Here is a 27,612-nt window from a genome sequence, read left to right on the forward strand (position 1 = left end):
ATAGTTATTTCTTTAAAGCACAAGATTTAGTTCTTACAGCTTAAATGATAAATGAATCAACATATGCGGAAAGCTACGATTTTAGATACCACCGAAATGTATTATTATTTTAAGATTTTTAATCTCTGAAAATATTCCATGCCAGATTTGTTTTAGGAAACGATCATCCTGTTATATCTTTTCAACCATTAACTGGCATGATATATTTTCCAGAACTGGTATTAGGTTGAAAACCTAAGATCTGACAGTCTTGCGTCTAACTGAGTCTAACTCACAAGTCTAACTCAAGAGTCTGACTGTTTCATCAAGTGGTTAGATTACATCTTAAGTTTCTTTCTCTATATGAAGCAAAATTTAAAATTTGCTTACCTCTCTGAGTGAATAAGCATTACAGTGTGTTCGTAAAGCTTTTGCTTGGGTAAAAGGTGATACCTGAATGCAAAGTTCTTCAGTATTTTAACGTTACATGCTGTTGGGTTTTTTCATTGCAAGTTTCCTCATGGCTGCAAAGTACTCCAAGGTACTTAAGGGTAGGTCTAGGCTAGCAGTTCATAGCAAAACTAGCTATTTTTTTGGTGCAAAGATTTTTGTATGAATTGGCTTCTCTACACTACCTGGGTTATATATGAAAGGAGTTTGGCAGTGGTTCAGATCAACATTGTGCTTCAGCTCTGTGAAATAATTGATAATAACAAGACAGTCTCTGTGCTATAAAGAGAAGCACTTGCTATACAGCACTCTTATAAGTGGAGAAAATCTATAAAAAGCACGTAAAGAGTGAAAAAAACTACTTATTTCTGATTTTATAGTAGTTTGCAAAAATGTATCTGATAGAATAGTCCGTTTAATACTGAAATATTTGCAATGCATTAAATTACTTTCTCTGTAGCTCTGTGTAACCATGTTTCCAAACTTTGGGTCTTCACCCATTTGGGAATGTATGAAATACATTTTACCATTAGCTCAAATTTTATTTGGGGGTTAGATATTATTAGACACAGGCTTGTTTTGGTCAAATTTTTATTAAAATGGCTTTTCACTCAGAAAGTTATGAAATGAGAGATTCTCAAAATTTACCTATTTAGACCAAGATTGCATAACATTACACCACAAGTGATTTGTTTTGTGTGCTAGTAACTGGTAAGTGAATACTTGTTTGTTTTGTTTTACATAATTAGGATCTATTTTTAAATAGTTATTTCTTAAATGTTTTAAGTGTTGAAGGTGGGGAGGGGGATGCCTTGCATGCAAAGAAAACTGAATGTGTAACTCATATGATAAAAAAAATTAGGAAGAGAAAAGCAATTTAAATATTTTAAAATTAAATCTGTTTTTTGAAGTATTTATCACTTTAATTGCACTTAGTACCTGTTGCTTCTCTCTTTGGTCACTTTTTTTTTATACATTCTTTATATTGTACGTGTTGTGCCTCTTTCTTTTACACACTTTTTGTTTGTTTGTTTGTTTTTTGTTTTTGTTTTTTTCCCCATTGTCAGAGTTAATGGGACCTGAGTTAGCTATAATCCGTAGGGGTCTGCAGCGGCTGAGGCTTAAGAAGGCCGAACAACAGAGACAGCGAGAGCTAGCTGAGGGTGCAGCACCACAGTCCTCCACCTCTGATCAGTCTTCCTCTAAGGGCTCCTCACAGGACCCTCAGACATCAGGTTGTCATTTGTCAAGGTTTCTTAAGCAGCTAATATAGTTATAGTTTGTGCTGCTGTTGTTTGCTGAGATGCTTCTGTTTCAGAACAAGATAGTTAATGCATTCGCTGCTTGTCTTACTTGCATGTGGTGGTGTTTATCATCACATGGTTAGGGAAAGAGTAATAATGAAATCCTTTGTTTTTCTAACATGTTTGAATTATATACTTAAATGGTACAATAAGAAGAAAGTTTCCTAAGTGCACATTCTCAGGTATATATGAAATATTTATTAAGTGGTTAAGTAAGAAATTGCTGTGTTTTGAATACGGCGATAAACCCTTGGAATTGCATTTTGCTGTTAATTTTGTGCGGTAACCATATTTGAGACTCAGCCTTGGAGAGCATACGTGTTAAATCAGGGTAACAGTTCAATGAAACAGAATTTTGGCACTCTTACATATTTTGTTTTTACAGTTAGTAGAGTGAAAGTACCTGTAGTAAAGCCTAATCTCTAGATGTGCACTTTCTAAAGAAAAAATGGAAAAAAAAAAACCCACAAAAACAAAAAACAGAATGATTTTTTTCCTGATATCACCATCCTCTTTCTCTTGTCTTATTGAGATAAAAAATGATTATAAGAAAACCTTGCAGTTATTTATTATAGAAGAAACATTTCTGAAAAAGTTGTAGGGTAGGATGGAAGCATGCATATGAATGCTTGATTAGAGAGGTAGGCCTTAAAGTATTAACTCGAAGCAAACTTTGTCATGGCACCCATGTAGCAATGAGTGGGCTGCACATTGAAAGTGTGAGCAATCAGCATGGCTTATATTAGAAGGATGATGTGGCTATTTCTGTTTCCTGTATGGATAAATTTTGCCATAGTTGTGGTGAGGCTAAATTGCTTTTGAGGATTAATACGTTAGCAACTTGACCCGCTATGGCTTAATCTATTCGTTTATATTGAACCACAATAGCAATTTGATCCAAGAGTGACTAGTGATCCAGTTAGTGATCTAGTTACTGACTTTTCAATAATCTTCTACAATAGGGAAATTTTCAAAGAATTTGCAAAACCTCTAATCGTTGTGATGGCCGGGACAGGTGACACTTTGTGTGTGAGAGTAGAACAAGAGAAACAAGGATAGCAATATTCTTAAAATTGGATGCAGGAAGCCCTAGTTGTTCCAGGAAAAGCCTAATAGAAAATTAAAACAAAACAAACTATTTTGTTATTAAAAAGACAATATTTTTTCAGCCAACTGAAAAACATGGTATACTAACTCAAAAGGTAAGTATTAGACAGAGAGAAAACCCTGACTAACGTAATGGTGGTAAGTAAGTCTTGATGTTTTCAACTTTTTCTTTTTTAAAAAGTCAATCCAAAAGGAAAATGGAACTAAATTGTCTCCTCTTGAAATTCTGATTGAAAATTGAAAAAAAGTTTGGTTATTTTCACCATCTGTAGAATTCGCAGGTGGAAATATATTGGTGGGTATTTTACTATCTCACTGTGGTATGGGTTGGTTTGGGTTTCACTTGGTCCTGTCTCACCCATCTATTTCTTGAATGCATTATAATTCTTGTTGTGGTCGTTGTATCATAGGATCCCCACTAACATAGATGTGAAGAAAAAGCTTTAAATATTTGTTTTGACTGGGAGACAGAGAGGTACTTCACTTTGGATCCCACCACTGCCTCACAGAGTTGCTGTATGCTTTGAATTTTAAGAGAACTAAAGGGAAGGTTGTGGGATCCCCAGAGAGCCATGGAGTGCATGGGTATCCTTGGAAGAAGCTGAGATTGAAATATTTACTTCATTCTTTATGTGATGACATCTTTTTAAATAATAGACTTAAAACAAAGATTTTCTTAGCCCTGTGGAAACATGTGTTTTCTGGGGAGGGGAAAAATTAGTTTTGCTAGGTCATCTCCAGCTTCAATTAGGCTGTTTTATCTTTTTGCTGTTTGGTTGCTAGAATTTGTTAACTTCAGTGCTATAGACTATGGAAGATTTAAACACGTAAATTTGATGCATCATTTGAATGTGTTCAGGCAATTTGACCTTTATTTTTCTTTTAAGCAGTGTAAAATGGTAATAGGTCTTAACTCGAGTCTTGAAGTCAGTATACTCCGTAATCACTTGTCCTAGTCTTGTTTCCAAATAATTAATGTCAGTCAAGCCCACAGCATTTAATGCCAGGTCTCCTCCCCACTTTTTTTCCTGTCAATATTACTGAGCGATAGATTATATGCACATTTACATACAGTCTGAAGAAAATTGTTTAATCCATGTATGGAATAACAGGCAGCTGTACACCCTGCATGTTATAGGAAAGCTGTATGCTGTGATATTGGGTCGTTTATTCCTCAAGGTATTTGATCTAAGATTGCATGATACCTGTTTCTTTTACCTTTATGGCTAAGTACAAGAATTTCCTGTCGTGCTTCATTAGTTTCTTCCATTGTATTCCTCCTTCCCCAGTGTGGAAGGAGCGAAAGAGACTTTACCATCTGCTTAAGGAGTCGAAGTCATCTTTCCATTGTCTATTTATTTTTTTAAGACTTCTAGGCTCTGGATGTGTCTGTAGATGTATTGTTTTATACTAATATATTTGTTCTTTTGGAGGGATAAAAATAGTTTTATTCCCCTCTTCTAACCTCTTTGAGATTTATTTTTGTAAAGTATGTATGAGTGATCTCTTTCCTTGGAAAGCTGTAGCTGCAGATTTCTTGTCTTTCTTGCTTCTCGACAAAGGCATAATCATTCTGCATCCATGCAGATAAATTTCTCTATCTTTTTTCCTGAAAGGTTGCTTTTGATGGTCTGCCTTTAGGCAGATTTTATTTTATTTTATTTTATTTTATTTTATTCTATTCTATTCTATTCTATTCTATTCTATTCTATTCTATTCTATTCTATTCTATTCTATTCTATTTTATTCTATTTTATTCTATTTTATTCTATTTTATTCTATTTTATTCTATTTTATTCTATTTTATTCTATTTTATTCTATTTTATTCTATTTTATTCTATTTTATTCTATTTTATTCTATTTTATTCTATTTTATTCTATTTTATTCTATTTTATTCTATTTTATTCTATTTTATTCTATTTTATTCTATTTTATTCTATTTTATTCTATTTTATTCTATTTTATTCTATTTTATTCTATTTTATTCTATTTTATTCTATTTTATTCTATTTTATTCTATTTTATTCTATTTTATTCTATTTTATTCTATTTTATTCTATTTTATTCTATTTTATTCTATTTTATTCTATTTTATTCTATTTTATTCTATTTTATTCTATTTTATTCTATTTTATTCTATTTTATTCTATTTTATTCTATTTTATTCTATTTTATTCTATTTTATTCTATTTTATTCTATTTTATTCTATTTTATTCTATTTTATTCTATTTTATTCTATTTTATTCTATTTTATTCTATTTTATTCTATTTTATTCTATTTTATTCTATTTTATTCTATTTTATTCTATTTTATTCTATTTTATTCTATTTTATTCTATTTTATTCTATTCCTTTCTCCAGGCACCTATTAGTACAGCAGTTACTTTCCTGAGAAAAACCACATCCTAAAAAATTTCATGGTCTGCCACATGAAATAAAGTTGTAGATTCTGTTTGGCCCAGGACTGCAGATTCTCAATCCCTGCTTTACCAAAACTTATGTAATTTATGCTTGCAAGTGTGGTGGGTCTTTTTTTTTTTTTTTTTTTTTTTCTTCATTGTAATATTCAGGCCATTCCTTCTGCCCTGTATTTCATTCTTAGTCCCTATCTTTGCAATTAAGGAAGTTCAGTTGTTTTACTTGTAGAGACATGGGAAAAAATACTTGAAATTACTAGCAGAAAAAGTTGTTCTGAAAGTATTTACTTATTTTGTAGAGAAGATAACTACCCTACACCCCAACAGTATAGTAATTTTGTCTGCTTCTAGCTTAAGGACTTGTTACACGAAGAGTAACTTGAAGAACGGCAACCCTGGTATCTAATAATTAACCTTCACTCTTTAGAAAATTATGCTCAAAACTTTACTGTTGTTGAATACCTAAGTGAGTTAGCTAAGTAATCATTGACAGTGAGTTGATACAACATTAAGGAAAACATTCTACACCCTCAGATGGCAAAGAGTCTTTGTTTTATCAGATATCTTATCTGAAGCTGTGTTTCAAAAGCAAAATATGCCATGTATGTCTGAGGCCTGTTTCATCCTCAAGCTTTCATTTACAAGCCATCTTCAAGGAAAGTAAACCTTTATAACCTTTTTTACTGCTGCTCTGCCCAGTAATGATATGCCATATACCTATCATCATAAGCTAGTAGTGGGTCATAAATGGAAGACTGAGAGCACTGTGCTTCCACTTGTTTAAACTTTAAATGGCTAGAATATCACTTGAGAGGTAACAGAGGCATTAAGCAACTGATTTTGAAGTTATATTAAAAAAGTAAATCTTGGAGTGATGCAGAAAAAGAATCTGGGTTTTGTTGTGTAAACAAGTTACAGCAGGGTTATAGGTTAGTGTGCACCAGGAATTCCTCAGCAGTGGTCAATGTCCATAATCTTACCTACAGAAATAAGAAGGACTACTTGAACCTATGATGCATGCTGACTTGTGTCTCTTAAATTTAGTTCTGTCAAAATTCTGTACAGTTGAAGTCCTTAAGGCTGACTACTGTATCTGTCTTAAAGATTTCTGAATGAAAAGGGGAATGATTGTAATTTTCATTACCAAATTTCTTGAACTCTTTTTAAGTGTTCAGAACATGAAATACCTCTACTTGAATTCCAAACTGTGTAATTGAGAGCTTATGATTGTAGAAAGCAGCTACCCCTAACTATTAAATATTTCTTTTCTGGGTTTAATATCTGCTGTGAGTACCATGATTAGGACTTTGAAAACAATTTTCACTGCTTCAGGTCTGACTCAGTCACTTGTGCTGGAATTAAGATGGTATAAGGAGGGTTTTTTTCCTCTTTTTCAACCAAAACAGTAAAGGATGGCATATTAATATTTTAGTGAAGTTAACTGGTGGTTGCACAAACTATAGGAAACTCCTTTAGCATATAACTTGCATCAAAATCATATTCTGCTTGAGGTCCCCCAAATTTATGGCTTTCCAAATCCCTCGTTAAATAGTATTCTTGTTTAGAATGTACTGGTGACATTACAGCCAATGGTGACTTGTTTTGGAATACAGATCCAGTTTGTAAAGGCTCAGGTAAGAGCTTTTTTTTTTTTTTTTTTCTCTTCCCAAAACTGTTTTCAGAGTTGAGAAGAATACTTAATCAGACTTTGTACAAAATCGAGCCATCTATTAAAAGAGAGGCCTGATCTTCTCTAGTCCACTTTCACAGTCCTATTTGTTTCCCTGCTTGAGCTGTGGAGTTTTAGCATTTTGAATACTGCAGTGCGCCTCCAAAGGGGAGCTGGTGATCTGGAACTTTGGGGGATTTGAAAAAGAAAACAGTGAGTTAATAAGTGTTACATGCAGAGCTCTTTTTGTAACAGTACTAGCTGAAAAAATTAGTATGCTTCCTTTACTTTGTTTAAAAATTCTTAAAAGGTTTTATTCCAAGTGAGATACATTCCCAAAACGATAAGAAAATGTCCCAAATCTCAATATTAATTTGATACTTAAGCCTATGTAAGCATGGATGATTACCTAGAAAATTTTTCAATTTCACTTATTGTGACTGAATGATGCAAATGGTAAATTATACCCACATTCTTTACTCACTGTTGTATGCTTGAGGTTTTAATGAAATACAGAAGGCTTGGTAAGTGTACTAAATGTAATTATTTATTTTCAAAATACATTTGTTCCTCTTGGCCTAATATAAAGAAGTGATGAAACTAGCTTTTCCAGCCAACTAAAATGTTTTGGCAGTGTTCTTAATTGTTTGCCTTTTAAAAGGACATGCAGAAAAATTGGACCGTGGCAACAATGCTGGCCTATGTGTTGCCACACACGACATCCCTTCACTGCTTTTGAACACAAGTTAATCCCAGTCATGGGCTCATAGCTGCAAAGCAGTGATCAAAACCGGTCTGCCCTTGAGGAGAGAGGGATACTAATTGCTATGCTGAGTCGGCTGAACTATAAGTAGGAAATTTTATGACATGATGCATCTTCACACCAGTTTTTTTCCTCTGATTTATGGTCTGAAAACTGCATTAGCACTTCATTGAAAATATTTCAGTATAAGTAGCTCTCTGTTAACTTAGAAATGATGTGTAAAGTAAATATATTAATGTTTTATAAGTCTCATAGTTAAGATCTAAATCTAGAGAAAAAAACTTTGTCTGGCATAGGTGCATTTGGTGCAAGGATTAAGCCTAGATAAACAGAGGTAAAGCTACCCTAAGGCCAATTTTTTGTACCCTTGTTATGGAAATAAACAGCCTAATTCTAATTTCCAAAGCAGGTGAACCTCCAAAAACACTGGCCTTGCCTCAGACCACCTTAGTATCTGTTATTCACTTCTTCCTTCAGCATGCTAGGTATCAATATAATGAAGGAAGAATCTGTGCTCAAAATTAATTACCTGTATGGGTGAGAACATATTATTCCATTGCTTTCCCTGTACAAGATTTAAATTCTTTTTTTTTTTTTTTTTTTTTTTTTGCATGTGATGATGCTTGGCATCTTTAGTGTATTTTATAATGCAGTGCATTAAATCCCTTCAGCTCAGCATGAATTGCTTATGCCAGAAAATTAAGAAATGGATCCAAGATGTAGTTGTCTAGTAAATATTATGTTTGAAATATTGAACTAATTTATATACTAAAGCTGATATTAAAATAATACAGAAACAAGTTATGATCTTCAGAAGTGACAAAGGAAATGCACAAAATCACAGAAGATACTGAGCATTACATCAGAAATATATGTGCCCAGGGAATACATTGATGATGGTTATTAACTGAAGGTGTCCGATGGAATAATGTACTTAACTGGTGTTGTTTTCATTTTTTTCCATGATTAAATGAAAATCTGTATAAGTCTGATGTGCTACTGTGATAAAGTCATGAAGACCCATTCATGGTCATCCGCTGCTACAGAGATATATCCTCGATATATCCTCTAAGAATGTAGACTTTGGGATGTCACGAGTGGGATATACTTAGGTGAATTCATATTGCAAAAGCAGTCTATATGCTGCAATAGCTGTAAACCCTCCTACTTCTTACATTTTATGCTTGTAGTATAAATATTGATTATTTAAAGCCAAAGCTGAAGATACTCTTATGCTATTGAGTGTTTTATGTGACTATTTCGAAGTTCATATTTAGTACATTGTTTGAAATACTATATTGTGTGATAGTTGGATCAAGGGCTTTCTATAAATCATGTCTCTTCAGTGTCATTCCTGACATGTTAGAAACTTGAAGTAGGCAGTAAAATCCTCTGTAATAGATGTTTTAAATATCAACATTTTGGCATAGTTTCAGGCTGGTAAATGATTTCGTAAAGGAACACATAATGGTTTGAAACAATGGCTTTGCATCTGTCATGCCTGAAGACTGTGATATGCCTGGCTGCTCAGGAAACAACCAAAGCTTCCTTATGTTGCTGCTTTTTAGTTTAATTTAATTTTATTTATTTTAAGCTAATATATGATCGTGACATTACTGTTGCAGATCTCTGCTGCTTATATTTTAAGTTGAAATCTCATTTTTGTTTCAGATTCTCCTTCTTCTGTGGTTAACAAACAGCTTGGATCCATGTCACTTGATGAGCAACAGGGTGCGTGTGACAGGAAATACGCTATACCCAGCCATAGCTGATTGCAATGCTTTCTTTTAAAAATGCTTTTCATGATGATAAACAGTCTAAAATGCTGTTCATCTACATAAAGCAGAATTCCATAAGCAGATCTGCTGGAAACTGATTAATTATTTAATTCTCAGTAACAGAGTAAGGTTAATTATTAATCATTTTCTAAACCATCCTATGCTCAAATCTTAATGCTTTTATGTATATACAGTATTTTGTACTGATGTACTCCACAGACACTTAGTGGTTCCCCCCGCCCCCCCAAAAGCAGAGTTAATTCTTCAAACACTCTTGTTTTCTGGAGGGTTTTTTTTTTCCTTCTGGATTAAAGAGCAAGTATAATCATCAAAGTTACTTGTGATTGTATAAAGCCAAAGCTATTTGGGGGCGGTGGGGAGATAAGGTGTGCAGATTTGTTATACTTGCACAGTCCAAATAACTCAAGTGCACCTATATGCACCTAGGTGCACTAGCTTTAGTCATAATCAATTGTTCTAGACCCCTCTGCTAGACCAATTCTCGTGTTTCACTTTACCTGCCATCTGAACTGGTGATGGAAGAGAATCTAGTGAGAAGCAGGCTATTCATTATTCATCAGTTTTCAAATTGTAAGCAGTGAAATGGACTGCACATGACCTTACTAAAGCTGAATGAGTATTATCTTTACTGAATATTTATGCGTGAATAATTAATAAATATTAGAGATAATTTTAAAATGGGTTTCCATACACTCTGCATTATGCTGACTTCCATATTAAAGTCTCAGTAGGTCTGAAAAGGAGCTGGTGGTTTTATCATGTTTCAGATTCCAACTGGAAGACTGCTTTGAAATCTCTTATCTCAAAAACGTTGTTTGGCAACTGGTGAGATATAGCTTGTTTTAGGATGCCAGGAGACTGGAAAAAAAATCAAGCTGTGTATTATATTGACAAAATATATTTTAAATGGAGTTACATCTTATGGTGAAAATAGCATTAAAACTCAACATGCAAATTGGCTAATTACTCACAGTTTAGTAGTCTGCTCATGAATTTGTGGCCAAGCTATGCTCTCTTTATGAACTCCTTGGAATAAAGCATTATGTGATGTGAGTAGAATAACTAGTATTAACATATGAAGTCCATATACTTATTAGAGTTCTTATAACTGGAAAAAAAAGGATAATTGATGAATGGTTTGTTTGCTGTACTTGTCTATTAAACACACAGGGGCCTCACGGAGAACTAATATTTTTATATACTTGTACATTAATGCAATGGTCCAGTAATCCATTAAGGGAATGTCCATTTCAGGTTGTTTGGTGCCATGTTATAGATACCATCCTGTGCTGAGCTATGTCAGTTATGGATGTCTGTGCATACAGTAGTACCCTAAGTCCTGGGAACTGCCTTGGCATGTGCTGTTCCCCAGCTAATTAGCTTCACCTCCCCGAAAGACTAACTGGCTTGTGTAGATAGTGCTTTCCAAATCTATGGTGAGCTCAGCAGATAAAAGCTTAAGAATTTCAGAACTATACTCTGTGGTGTAGCACAGCATGTTCTCTGCTGCTTCCTTCTTTAAAGTGCAGTGCGACGTTTAGCTGATAGGAGAATTATCTGGACAAAGATACATCTTGGACTATGGATTAGGGAGATATGAAGAATTATGTTCAGTCTGCCCTTAGCAGGCCTCAGTGTCCTTTTACTGACTGCTATCAATGTAACACTGTTTACTTTGTCAGTGTTTATCATTATATAAAGGAATCTCCACCGTTATTCCTGAATTTTCATGCATTGAGAATTCCTATTTTCTGAAATACACTATATTTTTCTCCTCTTTTTACTTTTTTTCTGCTTTTAGAAAATACCTACTTTTTCTGATTTTTTAATTTTCCCTCCAAAAATACAACTGCAGAATATATAAAGCTTTTTGTTTCTTTTCTTTTTGTTTTGCTTTTTGTTTGTTTGTTATGAGGAAGTATACTTAGTGCTGGATGGAAATTTTCTTGGAGAGCCGTCCATTCTCTTTACTATATGATTGTGAACTGACCAGTGAGAAGAGCAGCCTTTGTGATAAGGGAAACTAGCTTTGAATTCCTCGCAATGCTAGTAAATACTAACTAAATAATAAAATCTGTAAGCATGTTTTTGCACTCTTAAGGCTTCATAGTTAAAAGCCACAACCTTTGTGAGGTTGCACTGGCACAAGTTCTTTTTCTAAGGGAAGAAAGCGAGGGCTTTTTATTTGTTTCTGCAGTTTAAGGTATCTGGAATGACTATTGGTTTTCAGCTATAAGGAAGGAAGTTGACATGTATCTTCCTCCTGTAAGCACCACCGGAATGGACTCTTTCATAGGCATGTGTGTTCTAGGACAAGGTGGCATATAAACTGAGTGTAAGTAATTGATAGTATCTCTGAGTAAAATGTATTGCTGTAAAATCTAAGTAAAGGTATTTCTGAGGAATTTGAAGTAGATTTTAGTAGGATGTTGATTTGCTGCTCTCTCTTTCAGCAGTCATCTTGCTTATTACAGCTTATGTATAAGTAGATTAGTCATTTTGGCCATAGCTCTACGCTTAATCACAGAACATGTACATCTTACCCTCTTCTGCCCTCCAGTATTCTGTCAATGTGAGTTAGATCTGACCTACTCCCTTCCTAGGAGGAAAGAACCTAGCAAAGAAAGAGTTGTGTACTTTCCTCTGATCCATTCAGCCTTTGGCAATCCCACTGCCTTTCCTGAAAACAGGAGTTTATGGTTACAGAGTTTTGCATGATTGTTCTAAAAGAGCTATGTACTAGGCAGAGCTTATCTCTTCTCAGAGGCACTCATATAGTTGTCTTTAGCACTGTAGGTTTAATGTAAATTAGTGAATCACACAAATAACTCTATGCACTTAATTACTAGAATCTTGTCTCCTATGCCTTTTATAGTTTCCTATTAGTGTCATTTTCATATCCTAAAGACAGATTAAAGAAGAAACACACCCAGTCCAAACAGTAGTCCATATTATTGTAGCTACGAGAAAAAGCTAGTATATAATATGCCTGAGTAGTGGCTATCTATCTCTAGAAATTCACAAAAATTATTTCTCATGATATTGTCCTCTTGCATTATACTTAAAGCACTTCTTTCAGCTTTGTGCCTCTGAATAAATATAAGCATCACTTCAACACTAAGTAAAGTCCATCTCTCCAGCCTCTCAGGGTCCCTCTGAATGGCAGCACAGCCCTTTTGCACATCAGCTGTTCCTCCTAGTTTTGTATCATCAGGAAACTCTCTGGGGGTGCGCTCTGTCCCTTCATCCAGGTCTCTGGATGGACAATACTTGAGCCAGGATTGACCCCCAGGGAACACTGCTCTCTACAGGCCCCCAGCTGTGCTTTGTGCTGCTGACCACAATCTTCTGAGCTTGGCCATTCAGGCAGTTCTCAGTCCACCCCACTGTCTGCTCATCTGGCCCCAACTTCCTGAGCTTGCCTGTGAGGATGTTGTGGAAGACAGTGTCAAAAGGCTTCCTGCAGTCGAGGTAGGCGGGGGTTCCTGAGGTAATTTTGTATCTTATGTGTCTTTATTACAAGGAAGCTAAAGAATTCTCCAAGTATTTCATATCTTTTTTACTGTGTCTCTCAAAGCCTGACTCCTTATAACAGTATTTGGATATAGTCAATATTTACTCTTTCCTAGGAAGGTATGTTTAAACTGTGAGCAGATTTGTATACTAAGACTTGCTGGTAAATTGCTACAAAAGCCAAAAAGCCTTGATTTACTTACGAAAGAAGATAGCATTTTGGTTCAAAATACATATGAACTTTCCTTTGGATACATGTTGCATAGAATGAGACCTTTGCTCCTGCATCCTCAGGATGATGATTGAAATTCTTTTACTTCTTTTTTCCTTCTACAATTATTATTTTGTTTTGCTTCAGAATACGTATAAGTATGTATTTGAAGTTTTTCAGCAGATTACTGCCGTGATGCAGTGAGTGGGTTTCTGTCTGTCATCAGCTTACACATATGACCGTCCATGGTTAGGTTAAGGTCTGCTGTGTGAATTCTTTAGTTCCCACAATGTTAGTCCTTTATTATAAATAATGGTTCTTGTGGGAATATTGTAGCCATTGTTATTTCAATGATTAGCTTTTACGTGACAGAGTTTGCATGCTTGCCTGAATTAGATGTTAGATTTGAATTGGTGTTCCTGCAAAAACTTTCCTCAGCAGCAAAAACTTTGCAAAAACTTGCAAAAGTTCTTACGTTTTTACTTTATTGCATAATAGTGTCAGTTTGCATCCAGTATTGTAACAACTGTTATAGTTATTGTCAAATTTCTGAACTCTATAAGCCAATGATAATCTGACATACTTTTCACCAGATGGTCCAGAAACGAAAAGCCCGGCATTGTGCCCCAAACTGAGGCAACTCTCCCTCATCTGAATCCTAAGGAAATGGCATCTCTGTAGTGAGGCTTAATATGATGGTACTTCTTATCAGGAATTGTCCATAGTCACTTCAGCATTAATGACAATTCTGGCCATGCCAAATAGGTAGTCTTTTACCATGAATTTTCTCAAGGGTTTTGGGTGAATGGATGTGTGTTACTGAACAGTTCTGTTTTGAAGAAGCCTACTGAAGAGTCGTGCAAGCCTCTCGGCTGCAGTTTGGCAGAGTTACCGTAGTTCTTAGTTTTTCACTTCTGTTGATTTCAGTTCTCATACAGTTTTGCATTTTGAAAGTACTTCCCTGCCACTTAAGATTTTTAGAGGAAATAAAGGGTTTTTAACTCTGAAAGCCCAAAACATGAATTTGCAGAGATTTTTATAGCACCTGCCTGACAATTTAAGTCTAAGGATATTTGTATTTGAGTGGATTATAAGTAGAAAAAAGAAAAAAAAAAGAAGAAAAAAAAAGGAGTTGATGATTTTTCTAGATCACCAATTGTGATCTTGTCAGCTTTTTCTTATTTTTTTGCTGAGGCAAAAAAGACTGAGCATCACTTTTAAAAACACCTTCAATTCTTTTAAATAATTTACTTGATATGGAAGGGATCTGCTCATAATGGATAACAGTGGATGCACATATTTATCTAGTAATTTTATTTACCTGCATGTCAAAAGAAAGCATACACCTTCTTTTCTGTTGTAAATACAAACAAATTTTAGGCCAGTTCCAAGGCATTGCAATGTATAAATGCGGTGTGTTTACTGTGAAACTTTTAACTTTCTGCTTGATCTGTAAACAATCTCAAATAGACATAGTTGTGGATGTTGCTACCATGTTTGTTTTTTTGTTAAGATATTTAGAAATATCTTCAGGTACGTAAATTTTATTTGCATTGCTGATTCCCATTCAAACTTTATCAACCTAATGTTTGCAGAGAGTGATAAACCACGAGCAGGAACAGGTGAACCAGTTTTAAGTCTGCACTATAGTACAGAAGGAACAACTACAAGCACAATAAAACTGGACTTCACTGATGAGTGGTAAGAGATTACTTTTTGATTTTTTTTACTTTTTCTTTTTGCTATTGATAAGTCCATTTTACTTAGATGCAGATACATTTCAAAATAGTGTATGCCTATTTTCCTTTAGGTATGCTTGTAGTTTGAAATGGCTGTGGTCCTTAATATACTCAAAATAGTCATTCTTTTGCATGGAATCTATGCAGGAGTTTCTGATTTGCAGTAGTTAGCATAAAAAAAAATAGATTATCATTAGCAGTATGGAACTTGATACTGTGGTCAAATACTAGTGTTGTGTTAGTATGCACTAATCTGTCTTTATGAAAGCAGGGTACTATAATGATGGAAAGTTAGTCCAGGAGTTAGAGCTTCAGGTTTAATTCTGTGCTCCACAGTATTTTCCGCATGCTATCAAGCAAATTAATCTTCCTGTGACAGAGTCTTCTGGTTGTAAAAGAAGGAAATTACTATTTACTTCAATCACTAATCTGTGCATTTACATGGAATGAAGACTGTGCATATGGTTTTGAAATACTGAGATTTCTAACAATCTACAATAAGCGTGATCTGTGCTGCTTCTAGCAACATAAAATAAATCAATTTACAAAGAACATAAACATGTAAAAAAGATAATTGTAATAACAGACTACATTCTTGAGAATCATGATTGCAGTTCTCTCAATTGATATTTGTTTCAGGCTTTTTTGTATTGCTTTCTGGAAATGTAAGTTTTAACACGTCAGAATAGAGAGGGTCAGGGAGAGAATAAGCGACCTCAAAAACAAGGCTTTATCATTTGTAAATTAAGATATTTTTCAGAGAGTCTTAAAAAAAATTAATGACATTTGGAAAAATATTTTGTTTCCAGTGGAATAGTTTCCCTTATTGAAAAACAGAAATTCTTGTTCCAAATAATTACCTAATGCAAGCATGAAGGAATCAATTTCAAGTACAGATCTTGATAAATATCAGAACTCTGAGTCCTGCAAATCCAAACTAGAGGTCCGTGTCTCAAGAGAGAGAAAGATAAGTGAGGGTAGAGCTCCTGTAAAATGTTATCTAAACTTTTTTTCCAATTGGATGGGATACATATGCCATTAGTGCTCTGTTCACAAGTTGTAGTTCATGTAACGAAACAACTTCCCTATCAGTTATTAATACCAAAATTTGTAAATATGAGAGCAGAATCCTACCGAGCCTTCACAGAATATTTTAGGAAACAATGAAGAAATCCTTTATAAAAAATCCTTTAAAGCTTCCAGTAAGAGATGGTAATAAAGGAGAGAACAATAGGGATCTGTAATAGAGAGGAAGGGTGGGATAATAAACATGGATGAATGGTAGATGGACATAATAAAAGATAATTTTGAAATTGCTGTCAAGTTTGTCAGTTGCAGCTCCAGCTATAGAGTTGCTAGTTTGCAGTTTAAAAAAAAAAGAAAAAAAAAAAAAGAAGGTGACCGGGCTGTGCTGTCAGTTATCTGTTTAAATCATTTCTCATTCGTTTATGTTTCTAGGAGCAGCACAAATTCAAGCTCTAGAGGGAGTGGAAGTCACTGCAAGTCTGAAGGCCAAGAGGACTCTGTTAAAACAAAAGCCTCAGAAGAGTTAGCACCTGAAGATGAAGAAACAAGTAAGATGCAGCATTATTTCTGTAGTGGAAAACTCAATGTTCTACTCTCATGTGTTCATGACTAGCATTGAATACAATGACAGCCTTATAGATGTGCGTATGAGGGCAGAATATAAAAGATAATTAAATTTGAATATTTATTTTTAAAAAAGAGGAAGTTACGCATCTGATGTAGGTGCAAGTAAATACAAAGAAAATTAGCTTTTCCTGGTTCTAAGACTCTTATTCTTCTGTTTTAAGGACCTATTTTGTCCCTCATTTGTACTGGAAAAATAATACAACCAAAATTTGACTGAAGTGTATTGTTTCTTTGAAATTTTTACTTTAAAGTTTTCTTTCAAGTGTTCTTTTCTTTCTTGGTTCTTTGCCAAAATGACAGTCAAGTCAAATGACTGATGAGTTCCATAGAAATGCCTGGAAATACTTTAAAAACTCACACCTCTACAACTTTCAATAGAAAGATAACTTAATTTCTGTGTTGAGAAACAACAACTTTTTAAATTATTTTATATTTCAAGAATTTTAATGCTATTTTTGCAATTAAAATTCTCGTATCATTGAAGTACATTAAGGAACAAGAATGAAATACTTTTTTTTCTTTCTTTCTTGGTGTATAGACCTGAGCAATAAGTTAGAAATCTATATTTTGACTCCCACTGAAATCTTGGATATTGATCAGACAATGTGACATGTAGGCTTTGGAGGGCACTGGTTTGATCTAGGACTGCTAGTGTTTTTGCTTACATTTACTTGGATTTGCTTATATTATTGATGCTTATTGTGCTGAAATCATGTAATTTACTGTTATATTCAGGAGTTCCTGATGAATCTCACAAGGATGACTCAAGTGCTGAAGGACTGACAAGTGCAGATAAAACTGCAGAGACAACAGAAGCAGGTGTGTGCCTGTCCTTTTTCAGATGTAATTACAAGAAGTAGAAAACCAAAAAAGCTAACTTTCCAATATAGACTCAATATGCCTAATTTAATTTCTGTAACCATTTATAATGTTGTCTAAAATACATTATAATGATAAGCGCTGTGACCTAGGTTCACCAGTATTTTCTATTAGCTGTATCAGATGCATCTGCTTCTGAACATTCTGGAATCCAAGCAGAAGATGATGATGTTCCTGGTGTTGGTACTGCCTCCAGAAATGTAGACGAAGGATCCTCATGTGAAAAAAGTGCAAATCAAGAAATGCCAAGTCAGCCAAGTACTGCCAACTCACATGCTGCAAACGATGAACCTCAGTCACACCCAGAATCCTCAGGGCTTGCAATTCCAGAGGAGTCCTGTACCAGGACCTCTGCTCTCCAAGAAACTGATGACAGCGATGACGACCCTGTTCTGATCCCTGGAGCAAGGTATCGAGGAGGACCAGGACACAGGTTAGAAGAGTATTTACCTTTCTAATTACTTGTCAAAATTTATTTTTAAGGGGATAACTAGAAATCGATGCCTTATATCCCTAAGTAAAATCCAAGTCCTTCTTTAACAACTAGCCAAGAGTTTGGTGGCTGAGTCTAATTTGCCTCTATGTAAGGTCTGTATAACTACATTTTCCCCCCGAGGGTCAAGCTCCCACAGATCTAATACTTGCTTGTGCTTATATCTTGCCTCCTATATATGACAGTGCTAAGTACTTGCATTGATTTTATTTTTCAGTATTCTTACTGGAGTCATAAGTATAGAAAGCTTATAAATCTGAGTTTAGGACAGAGGGACCTACATTTTTTTGCCTTTATTTTATTTAACTTTTTCTTGTGATGGTTATTGAATATCAGTATGTATGTATGCATAATAGTCACATAAATTAGGCAGAATGCTAAAGGTTCTCTCTCTGAAAAGGTGCACGTACTGTTGTTTTTTTTTTGGGGGGGGGGGTAAAATGCAAACAGGTATTAAACACTTGTTTGTTCAGTAAGTGTAGCCCCCAATATTGTCCCAATCCAGTATTGCTGTATTAATATACCTTGTTAATTAGCATCAATTCTTAGACTTTTTAAATACTATCATAATTAAACTAACTTTACTGTTGTATTTAAGAAAATATCTATTTTGTTTCAGTTGTATTGTAATCTAGTGTGTAATCTAGTGTGTCAGATGCTTAAGCTAACTTTATACCTGTTCTGTGCAAAGGCAGTGCTATGTTGCTGTTAATTTTTTCCCCTAGAAATACAAATTTGTCACAGGAAACATTGTAATATATATTTGCTAAGAAGTTAAAAAGAATGTAGTAGTTGCATATAGAAATGTTTTAAATAGTTTGCAGTTTAAAAAACAAAAAACACTTATAGGCTACCACATTTTCAGCAGTGACAAAAAGAACAGATAGTGGCTTATTACATAATGGCACTACAGATCCTGCCTACTAAAGGACAGGGTGTTAATGAAAAAGCCAGCACATAAATATTTTGTCATAATCCATTCACTATCTCTGCAGTACTAAATGAATTTTAATTGTAGGTAAGGATGCAATGGCAGAGGTATTTTCAACTGCAAAGCCAATGCTTGGTATGAGCTGGTAATTCAGAGAGTAGTATGTGAAAAGCTCCACGATTCAAATAATTTCTGTTTTTGAGCAGGATTCTTAAGATCTCTTCCTGAGCTTTATCTTTAGTATGTGATAGTTTTTGTAATAATGCAGTAAGAATAAAACTTCGAGGTATCAGACAGATGTTAGTTTCCCACTAGTGGCTATATCATAAATAAAATTACACTTCATTTTGCATGTTTTTTCTACTTGTTTGTGTACAGACTGTTTTCTTGATGTAGCAGTTGAAATTTATCATACAGGATAGAGCATTCAGTTAAATTAATGATACAATTAAAATTCTTTACGTGGCCTCTTGCTTCCTTATTTTTCTCCCTCCTTGCCCCCCCAACCCTGCCCCAAAAATTATATGAAATTATCAGAAAAATATCTGACAAAAGCTAGATAGCCAGTATTTCCTTAGCATAGCCTCTAGGCTTTCAAGTAATCAGTTTTAATGCCTGAACACTTCAGTTTGTTCTGCTTCTGGTTTTCTAGTTTGAACTCTAATCATCTAGCTATATGTTTAGATGCATTTTCCTCCCAATTTGCTGGTTTGAGAAGTTTGTAAATGCCCTGTGAACTAGTAAAGCTAACTAGTGAGGCAAACTTTGTGTTTTCAAAGGTATTAGGGTTTCTAGAGAAAAAGCAGACACTAGTGGTCTTAAAAGTTAACTGTAAGCCCTCTTTAGTGTTTATAATTCATATGAAAAAGAATGAGAGGATACCAATATGCACTGCTACTGCATATGTTATGTCATATAATCCCTTTCATAAACAGGTCAAATTTACATCAAATCTGCCTGGCCCCTCGCCTTGTGGGAAGCTACTTCCAAACATCACTTGTGATCCACTTAAGTTGACTATAATTAGTCAATGTATTCTTGTAATCAATGTATTCTTGTGCTAACATAATATATTAAATAGTTCTTCCATTCCCAGAGTTTTTCATTTGAAGGATGTTTGTCAGCTCTAGTCTCACTGCATTAAGCATGCCATCCTTTTTTGCACTCTTCTCAATAAAAATGTTAGTGTTGTCCGTCATCATACACTTTGTACTCTTTCTAGTTCCACTTCTTTCTTGAATGTCGGAGACTAGAGTTATGTACACTGTGCTATTTAGATTTTCTTATGAATAACAGTATGCATATTACCCTTTGTCTAGAGGAGATACCCTCAGATAGCAGAGAGCTGCAGTTGTCTCTTTCTCCTCTCTCACCTCTAAGTATCTCATTGGTGGCTTATGACCAGACATAGGATCTTAGGTCTTTTTCCTGATTTGTCATTTCCAACAGATGTGTTCTCATCTCCTCCCAGAAGGAGGTTCAGAAGGATACAACTGTCAGTTTTATACTGTTGAATTCCCTCCTTCCTCTTCCACCTCCCCCAAGGTCCTCCTGTTTGCTCTGTACTCTAGGCAGTATCAGCCAAGCTTATGTCCCCAACACACTGCATGGGTGCATTCCTACTCTTTGCTCAAAGATTATTAGTGTTATGTTAAATCAGTGCCCTGAAGACTGGTACTTAAAGAACTCCACCAGTATGCTTCCCATAGGCTTATATTGACATTTTTCTCACTTAGTAAATTGTGTTACCTAACAATTCCTTTACTAAATGTCATCTTCTCCAGTTTACCTAATAATTTAGTTTCTCATATGTCATCCTATGAGATAATTAATGATGTTAATATAGAAGTAATGAAGTATATTTTGCCTCTCTAGAATATCTGGAGGGAGTTATTTGACTTCTTTCTCCAGAAAAGGTTAAAGGCCAGGCTACAATAATCTACCTCTTGCAACTCATTTTACAGTAGCAAAAAACACTTGCCTTTATTTAGGGCAAAAAAACACTGTAGCTTTCTGAATCAGAGTGCTAAAAGGTGTTTGACTAATAAGCCTTTTCCAGTATATAACATTACATGGTTTTTAACTGCAAAGAAATTCATTCTTATCATTTTTTCCACACCTAATAACTAGTTATTGTTTATATAGAAGAGAAATTCTGCAGTTGAGGAAAATGAAGATTAAGGAAACTGTCTTAGAGTCAATTTCTTACTGAAAATTTCTTACTGAAAAGGGTAGGCTTCTGATTCTCTACTCTGAAATCAAGGAAAAGCAGTGTCAGAAATACCCCCTTGAAATCTCTTTTGGCAGTTCTTACAGTTGAATAATAGGAGGGAGGGCTTTTTTCTGCACAAATAGTAACAGAGCTCATTCAGATTCATTTAGATTTCAGACTTGCAAAAGGAAATTTGTCCATGTCACATTTGTATTGTTTAGAGAAGTTCCATTTTTTGAGTTATTTGGATATAAATTCAACTCTTAAATTTTCAAACTGAGGAATGGGTCTCTCCCAATTGATGCAAAGGACAAACTCTTAAGTGTTGCTTAAAGATCTCAAAATACAACAAAAATAGACACTTACTTGTCAACTTACCTGAAATTGAACTCCCAGGGAACACTGGGCAACAGATACAGAAAGAAAAAGTCTGAATTTAATTTCAAATATTTTAAAAAGGATTTTTAAAAGTAGCAACAAGGAAATTTCCTACAAAAGATATGGAAATGCTATGGTCCTCTATGGATTGATAAATTGGTTAAGTGCATGGAATCTTAAGTATTTTCAGAATGGGGAAAAAAAAAAAGCATTGAGTATGACATCTTTTGGAGCCTGTGTCAAGTTGGAATAGTTTTGCTGGAAAGGCATGCCTTTCAAAGGAACACCTGGGAATGTGACACCTCTCTTTCCTGTAGTATTTCTGCATTCACTGGGCATTACCGTGGGAATGGTGAACATAAGTGACAAAAAGAAACTAAGTAGTTCTTTTAGCCTTACCACCATTGGGCTAGGCAATACATGCTGATTTCAGTGTAAGTGTATAAGCAGCTGCCCTAAGTAATTTTAAATTTAAAAAACGAAAGCTGTTTCATACAGCAGGGTTGTCTATCTAGCAACTGAACAGAGAAAAATAAAATCTCTGGGTGTCTTAGGGAATCTATGGGTAAAGATCCCTTCTCTTTGAAATGTGAGGACCTATAGAGGTTTTAGATTTGAAGTAGGTTGGCACCATATCTTCTTTAAAATTTACAAAGTGCAGCAAATGTATTTGCAACAGAGATAGGTAATATGCTTTGGTTTTGTGGGAAAATAATGTATTTTTTGCACATAAAGTGCAGCTCTTAACTGACTCAACTTAGGTTTTCATAGAATTGATCTAAATAGGTCTTTGAGAGTTGTTTTCAAACTTAAATGACAATTAATTTTCTTTAGACTTTGATAGAAGCAGATTTATGAGCAAAGGCTAGGACTGGAAAATGTTAAACTACTAAGTGAAAATTTCAAACATACAGATTTAAAATGAAAATGATTGTATAGCTGTTCTCATTTCTGCTATGACACTATGAAGAATTACTACATTTTAGAAATCAACTTTGTGTACTAATCTGCAATCTGAATATTATTCATGTTGAAATCAAAATTTTCTCATATACTAACACAGTGAGGAGATGGAATCTTCTCAGTTGGGATAAGTAGAGCACATTTTATAGTAGATGCTAACCTCTAAAAACATGAAACCCAGAATTTTTGAATGACTTCAGTTGTTGTTCCCTTTACTAGATATAATATCAGAGGAACAGCGATAGGTGATAGAATAATGAGGTAATTCATTATCTTCTTCCTCCCCTCTTCCTTTTCATTTCCATATAATTGATTTATCAGGTTCTTGGTTTTTCTTTCTAACCAGCATTTTAAAAATTGCTAAACCTTAAATGCTATGAACTACAAAGCATATTGCTCGAGTTATATATAGCTGCATGCATTGCATGGAAATTGAAAAGAAATTGCAGTGTATACATTTAACAACTTATTAATCTTCCTTTTGCGTGCCATAGAAAAAAATATAATTTGAAAAGTGTGTAGTTTGTATTAAAAAAAAAATTAAATCATTTGCTGAGGAACATGTTGTATTTGCCTGTGTCACCATTGATTTGCTTTGTCTGATAGAAGAGAACACCCAATTCTGGACAAACATATACAAATGTAAGAATATAGATGTTAAAGGCCATTTATTTGGGTGTTTGTTTTGTCTGAACAAAGCTGTGGAACTGCATGTAATTATCAGAGTCAAATTTGGCGATATGTATTTGACAAGTGCTACATCTTACGGAGTATTTCTTTTAATGAAGTAAATGAAGGTCGCTTGATCTCATATCGCTATTTGAACACTTCAGTGAATTAGTTGTGAGAATATATAAAACTATTATAAACATCTGTGTCTAGCAAAATGCCATATCTTGGAGAAATTATATCCTGTGATTTAATGTCACAGACCTTTATGTAGGTGAAAGGGAGAAAACAAGTAGGAAAAAAATAATCATGACGATAAAAATTAACACCATGAGGTTGTATGGCTAGAAATGAAAAGTCTCAGGAAGTGGTTGCATAGAAAGCACATGAGTCTTAATATTTTCAGTGTCTACAGGAAAATAGCAGAGACGTATACTTCTTTGTCTTATCTTCCAGTCTTAGCTGGTATTGAAGTATATGGTTTTCATTCAGTTGCTTTCTTAAAGTTTCAGAAGTCTGTGTGTTTCTTACTGTGTTGGATATAAATTTCATGATAAGCATTTTTACCGTTTTAAGCATTTTAGCATGGGGTTTTACCTGTGTGACCCATGAGAAATTGTTTTATGCTGCTATAAATGTAAGATTAAAAATGAATGATGCATTCATCATAGTTTTTTTATTAGTGTGTTTTTCTCTAATTTTCATTGTCATTTTTCTACAGTATATTGAATGAAAATGTAAAAAATGAGACTACTTTGGGGATAAATTGTTGGAAGACTGTGGAAATGACTTAGATCGCATAGACAATGCATTACGATAAACATTTCTTTTGATATGATCAGTAGTGAAAATACTAATTAAAAAAATGTTAATCTTGTGTTTAGTATCAAATCGATGTGTTAGTAACGCGATGGTTTTGTCCCTGTTTTTAATACTTAGTGCTTGAAATTTGCTATCAATAGAAAGCCTCTTCCATAACCATAAAGATTTCTAAAAGAAGTTTATAGTAATTAAAATCAGAAAAGCAATCAAATCTTGGTATTTAGGAAATGTAGCTATTTTAGTACGGATCAATAGTTATTCACCTTCCTGTGCTAGGTTTGATTTTGGTGATGATAGCCTAGCTGTTAAAAGGTAGTTGAAATTCATGGTCAGGAGTGTGGCAGCTGATAAGTGCTCTAGTGGCAATGTTGCGTCTTGCTTCTTCTCTACACCCTTGTAGTCAAGACTAGGGTCAGGGAAAAATAACTGAAAGTCATCAAAGAAATAGCTCCTAAGTTAACAGTAATAAGTTCCTTGCAGCTGTTTTGGTTAGAGATAAAAATAGTTAAATAGTTTAAACTACCTAGTTAAACCCAGTTATCTAGGTAGTGAATAGTTCAAAGGGAAGATACCTATTAGGAAGAAGGCTTTTTTTTCTGAAAGAGTAGAAAAGAAGGAAGCAAAGTTTCTATAACTGAGCAAAAAGAGACAGTTCCTGGCTGTGTATGCATAAGTAAATTTGGAATGTTAAAAAGTAGGAAAAATCCTTAATATTACAGGAATAAATTTTCTTTAAATCAGCTAGTCAGAGCTGAGGTAAGAGGGGTGCAAAGCAGAAACAGGCTGACCAACTGTACCCATAGCTACTGCAACCTAGCTCAGGAGATCATCAGTCTGTGCTCACGGTATTTGGGAGAAGCAGGCTTATCCAGGGTAACCAAGTAGTTTCATTAATAGGTATTGTTCCAATAGTGGTTGTATGCACGGTCACAGATTACCTGTGGCTAATTTAGAGATTCAGTCTATGCATAGTTGTGATGTTCAACAACAGCACTTTTCTTGAGTATCTTTCTGTAGCAGCCTTAGCTTGTAGTTTCTTTTCCAATTGTTTTGTCTATTTTTACCATGTACTTATCAGTCTGCATTATCGTGATTTTTTTTTTTCTTTTTCTCTTTTGGATCTACATTTAAGTGAACAAACGTAATGGCTCTGCTGATAAATACCTGTGCCAGTCTTCTAAGGGCTTACTTAAATTGGTTTTTGATTGCTAATGCTTAATTGATTTTGAAGACTTAAAATCTGGCTGATTCTAAGGGAAAAATGGTATTCTTATCCAAGTCTATACACCTATTTTTAGAAATAATATTTTAAGGTTCTTATTTTTCCACAAGGTGTGTGCTATTGGGATGATGAAAGTCCTGTTCATCATCTTGGGTTTAATCTCATGACGACTGCATGCACCAACAGGATTGTAAGATACTATGCTAAAGTACCACAAAATTTAACAAAACATGCTTTAGCTTTATGCCTTTGGACAAGGCAGTAGTAATGAATTATTCTGAAGTCAGAGCACTGCCTGCAATCTGGAGGTATAACTAAAACAGTTCTGCTTTGTTGGCTTTACAAGACACAATCATTTTAGATTATTTGCAGCATAACATTTTCTCTACCATAAAATCCTAAAATATTAATAGCATTAATATCCATTATACTAATGTTATGTTATAACATTAGTATACAGCATTTCTCAAGTATTTCCATTCCTTGCTACCTGAATCTAAATCATTTATAACTGTAACAATTGATGGGGTTTTCCTGGGAAATGCTGACGCCATGAGCGAACCTTGTTTTATATGGCACTTTGCTGCTTTGCTTTGGGCAGGCTGAGTGGCTTGGAAGGGTGGTGACAATGGCAGCAGCCCCCAGCCTGGCTTAGTTTAGGCCAAAATTTGGAACAGTGAGAACTACGCAGCCCGCATCTCCTGATGTACCACCTGACTAGCTTATGATCCAAGTTGGCTTATGTTGGCACTGACAGGAATTGCTTATTCCAAGTCTTATCACAAGTGAAAGTCGTGGAAAAAAAAAAAGTTGGATTTAGATTTTTTTTTTTTTTTTCCCCCCCCTGTGTGACTTATAAATGAATATAAAAATCTGTCCTCAGGGAGAAGTAATACTTCTGTAAAAGAATCCTTTCCCATATATGTTCTGTTCTTTTCCCTGAAATGTCATTATATTGGGCTCACATTTATCTTTTCTGGCAGAGACCTGCCAGCTTCCTGTTCTCTGAAGTATCTTGCTGGGGGCCCTGATAAGAGTATCACAGCCACAGCCATGCTTGGTTACCTTCTTTCTGCAGAAGATAGTCATTTACTTTGCATTATAACTAAATACCAGCCCCTTCGTGCCTTTAAAAATAAGACCCAAAATTAGGATTCAGAGTTAAGTCTAGTTAAGACAGTGGTATTTTACCAAAAAAAAAAAAAAAAATCCTTTCTGCTTTTAGTTAAGAAAAAAAAAAGAAATCTAAATGCTGAATAGTCTTGAATCTTTGTTCTGTGTGCATTCAACCTTGGGGGAATTTAGAGGAGTACATTAATCTTCATAGAGGTGCTAAGATGAAAAATTATGGAAGAAACTGCCTTGAGATACCATTTAGTTGCTTTAATACCATCCTTGAGCCCAAATACTTCTATTAGCTATAATCTAGCAAGCAACATTTCTGGAAGAGCTAGGCAATTCTACTGCTAAATGAAGTTTAACTTTTCAATTTTTCATTGCTTTTCTGGTAGATAATTAATTTGGACAAATAAACTCCTTCCCAAAGCACAGATAGAAATTCTATCAAGGGATAACTGTAAGGCTAGTAGGCATGCCCTTGAAATAAAAAATAAATAAATAAATAATAATAAAAAAAAACTTAATGTGTTTAACAGCAGTGCTGTGTAATTGTTGATATGGTTGTTAGGAGAATGACTAACTGTTATTACATGATTCTTACATTTGCTTTCCACCAGAAAGCACATCTCTAAAACAACTCTAAATAAAAATGTGTACCAGCAATTGTATTCGTGAAGTCTCTGTAAGCATTTTATCCCGCCCTATTTTTTCCTTTATATAGAAGTAAATGTGAGGAAAATAAGAGTAAAGACTTCCATTTTTTTTCCTCCATTATATAAAGTTCTTCTGGGACTATTTGGACACACTTCCAGGAAATGTATTATAAGAGACCACTGTTAAGTGGATCTTCTGGCTGGTGGTTACAAGTATATCCTAATTTCTATAAAAATAGATATTAAAATTGCCTTAAAAAAACAAAAAAACCTTGGCCCTATTGCATGTGTCATACTAGGGCAGTTTGTTTTATAGTGTTTTCTGTATTAATGACTCATTACTTACATTCATTTTCCGTCTTTGTCTGGCTGTAGGGTAATACTTGTTTCAGCTTAAGTTTTGTTTCCAACCTTTTCTTATATTAAAAAAAAAATTAAAAAAAAGCATACACAGATCGCTGACAGAGAGAAATAGCGATGTGATAGATCTTTTGGTTTTGCTTTGTTTTTATGGGAGTAAGAGTCTCTTTAGAAATACAGACAATGACTAAAACATCCAACACCATCATTTCTGGCCTGCTTGAGTTAACTAGTCTCCTGGAAGCAGCACACTGAGATTTCTTGTATTCTGCTAAAAATCTGTGTACCGCCTCCCTCTGAGAGG

The 27,612-nt window shown here is 34.5% G+C and overlaps 1 protein-coding gene across 2 annotated transcripts in view; it reads left to right on the forward strand.

Annotated features, from left to right (window-relative positions):
- DCAF6 (DDB1 and CUL4 associated factor 6) overlaps positions 1 to 27,612 on the forward strand; it is an 80,263-nt gene that overhangs the window by 39,318 nt on the left and 13,333 nt on the right. The window contains exons 11-16 of one of the 2 annotated variants that reach the window (XM_088533329.1): positions 1,497 to 1,664; positions 9,364 to 9,423; positions 14,811 to 14,916; positions 16,413 to 16,528; positions 17,343 to 17,426; positions 17,601 to 17,919. In XM_088533329.1, coding sequence (XP_088389455.1) covers positions 1,497 to 1,664; positions 9,364 to 9,423; positions 14,811 to 14,916; positions 16,413 to 16,528; positions 17,343 to 17,426; positions 17,601 to 17,919 — 853 coding nt within the window. The remainder of the gene's footprint in view (positions 1 to 1,496; positions 1,665 to 9,363; positions 9,424 to 14,810; positions 14,917 to 16,412; positions 16,529 to 17,342; positions 17,427 to 17,600; positions 17,920 to 27,612) is intronic. The other variant, XM_088533335.1, reaches the window with a different exon arrangement.

The sequence above is a fragment of the Tinamus guttatus genome, unplaced genomic scaffold, assembly GCF_059628265.1.
Source record: "Tinamus guttatus ecotype Peru unplaced genomic scaffold, ASM5962826v1 Tinamus_guttatus_pri_ptg000035l, whole genome shotgun sequence".
NCBI lineage: Eukaryota > Metazoa > Chordata > Aves > Tinamiformes > Tinamidae > Tinamus > Tinamus guttatus.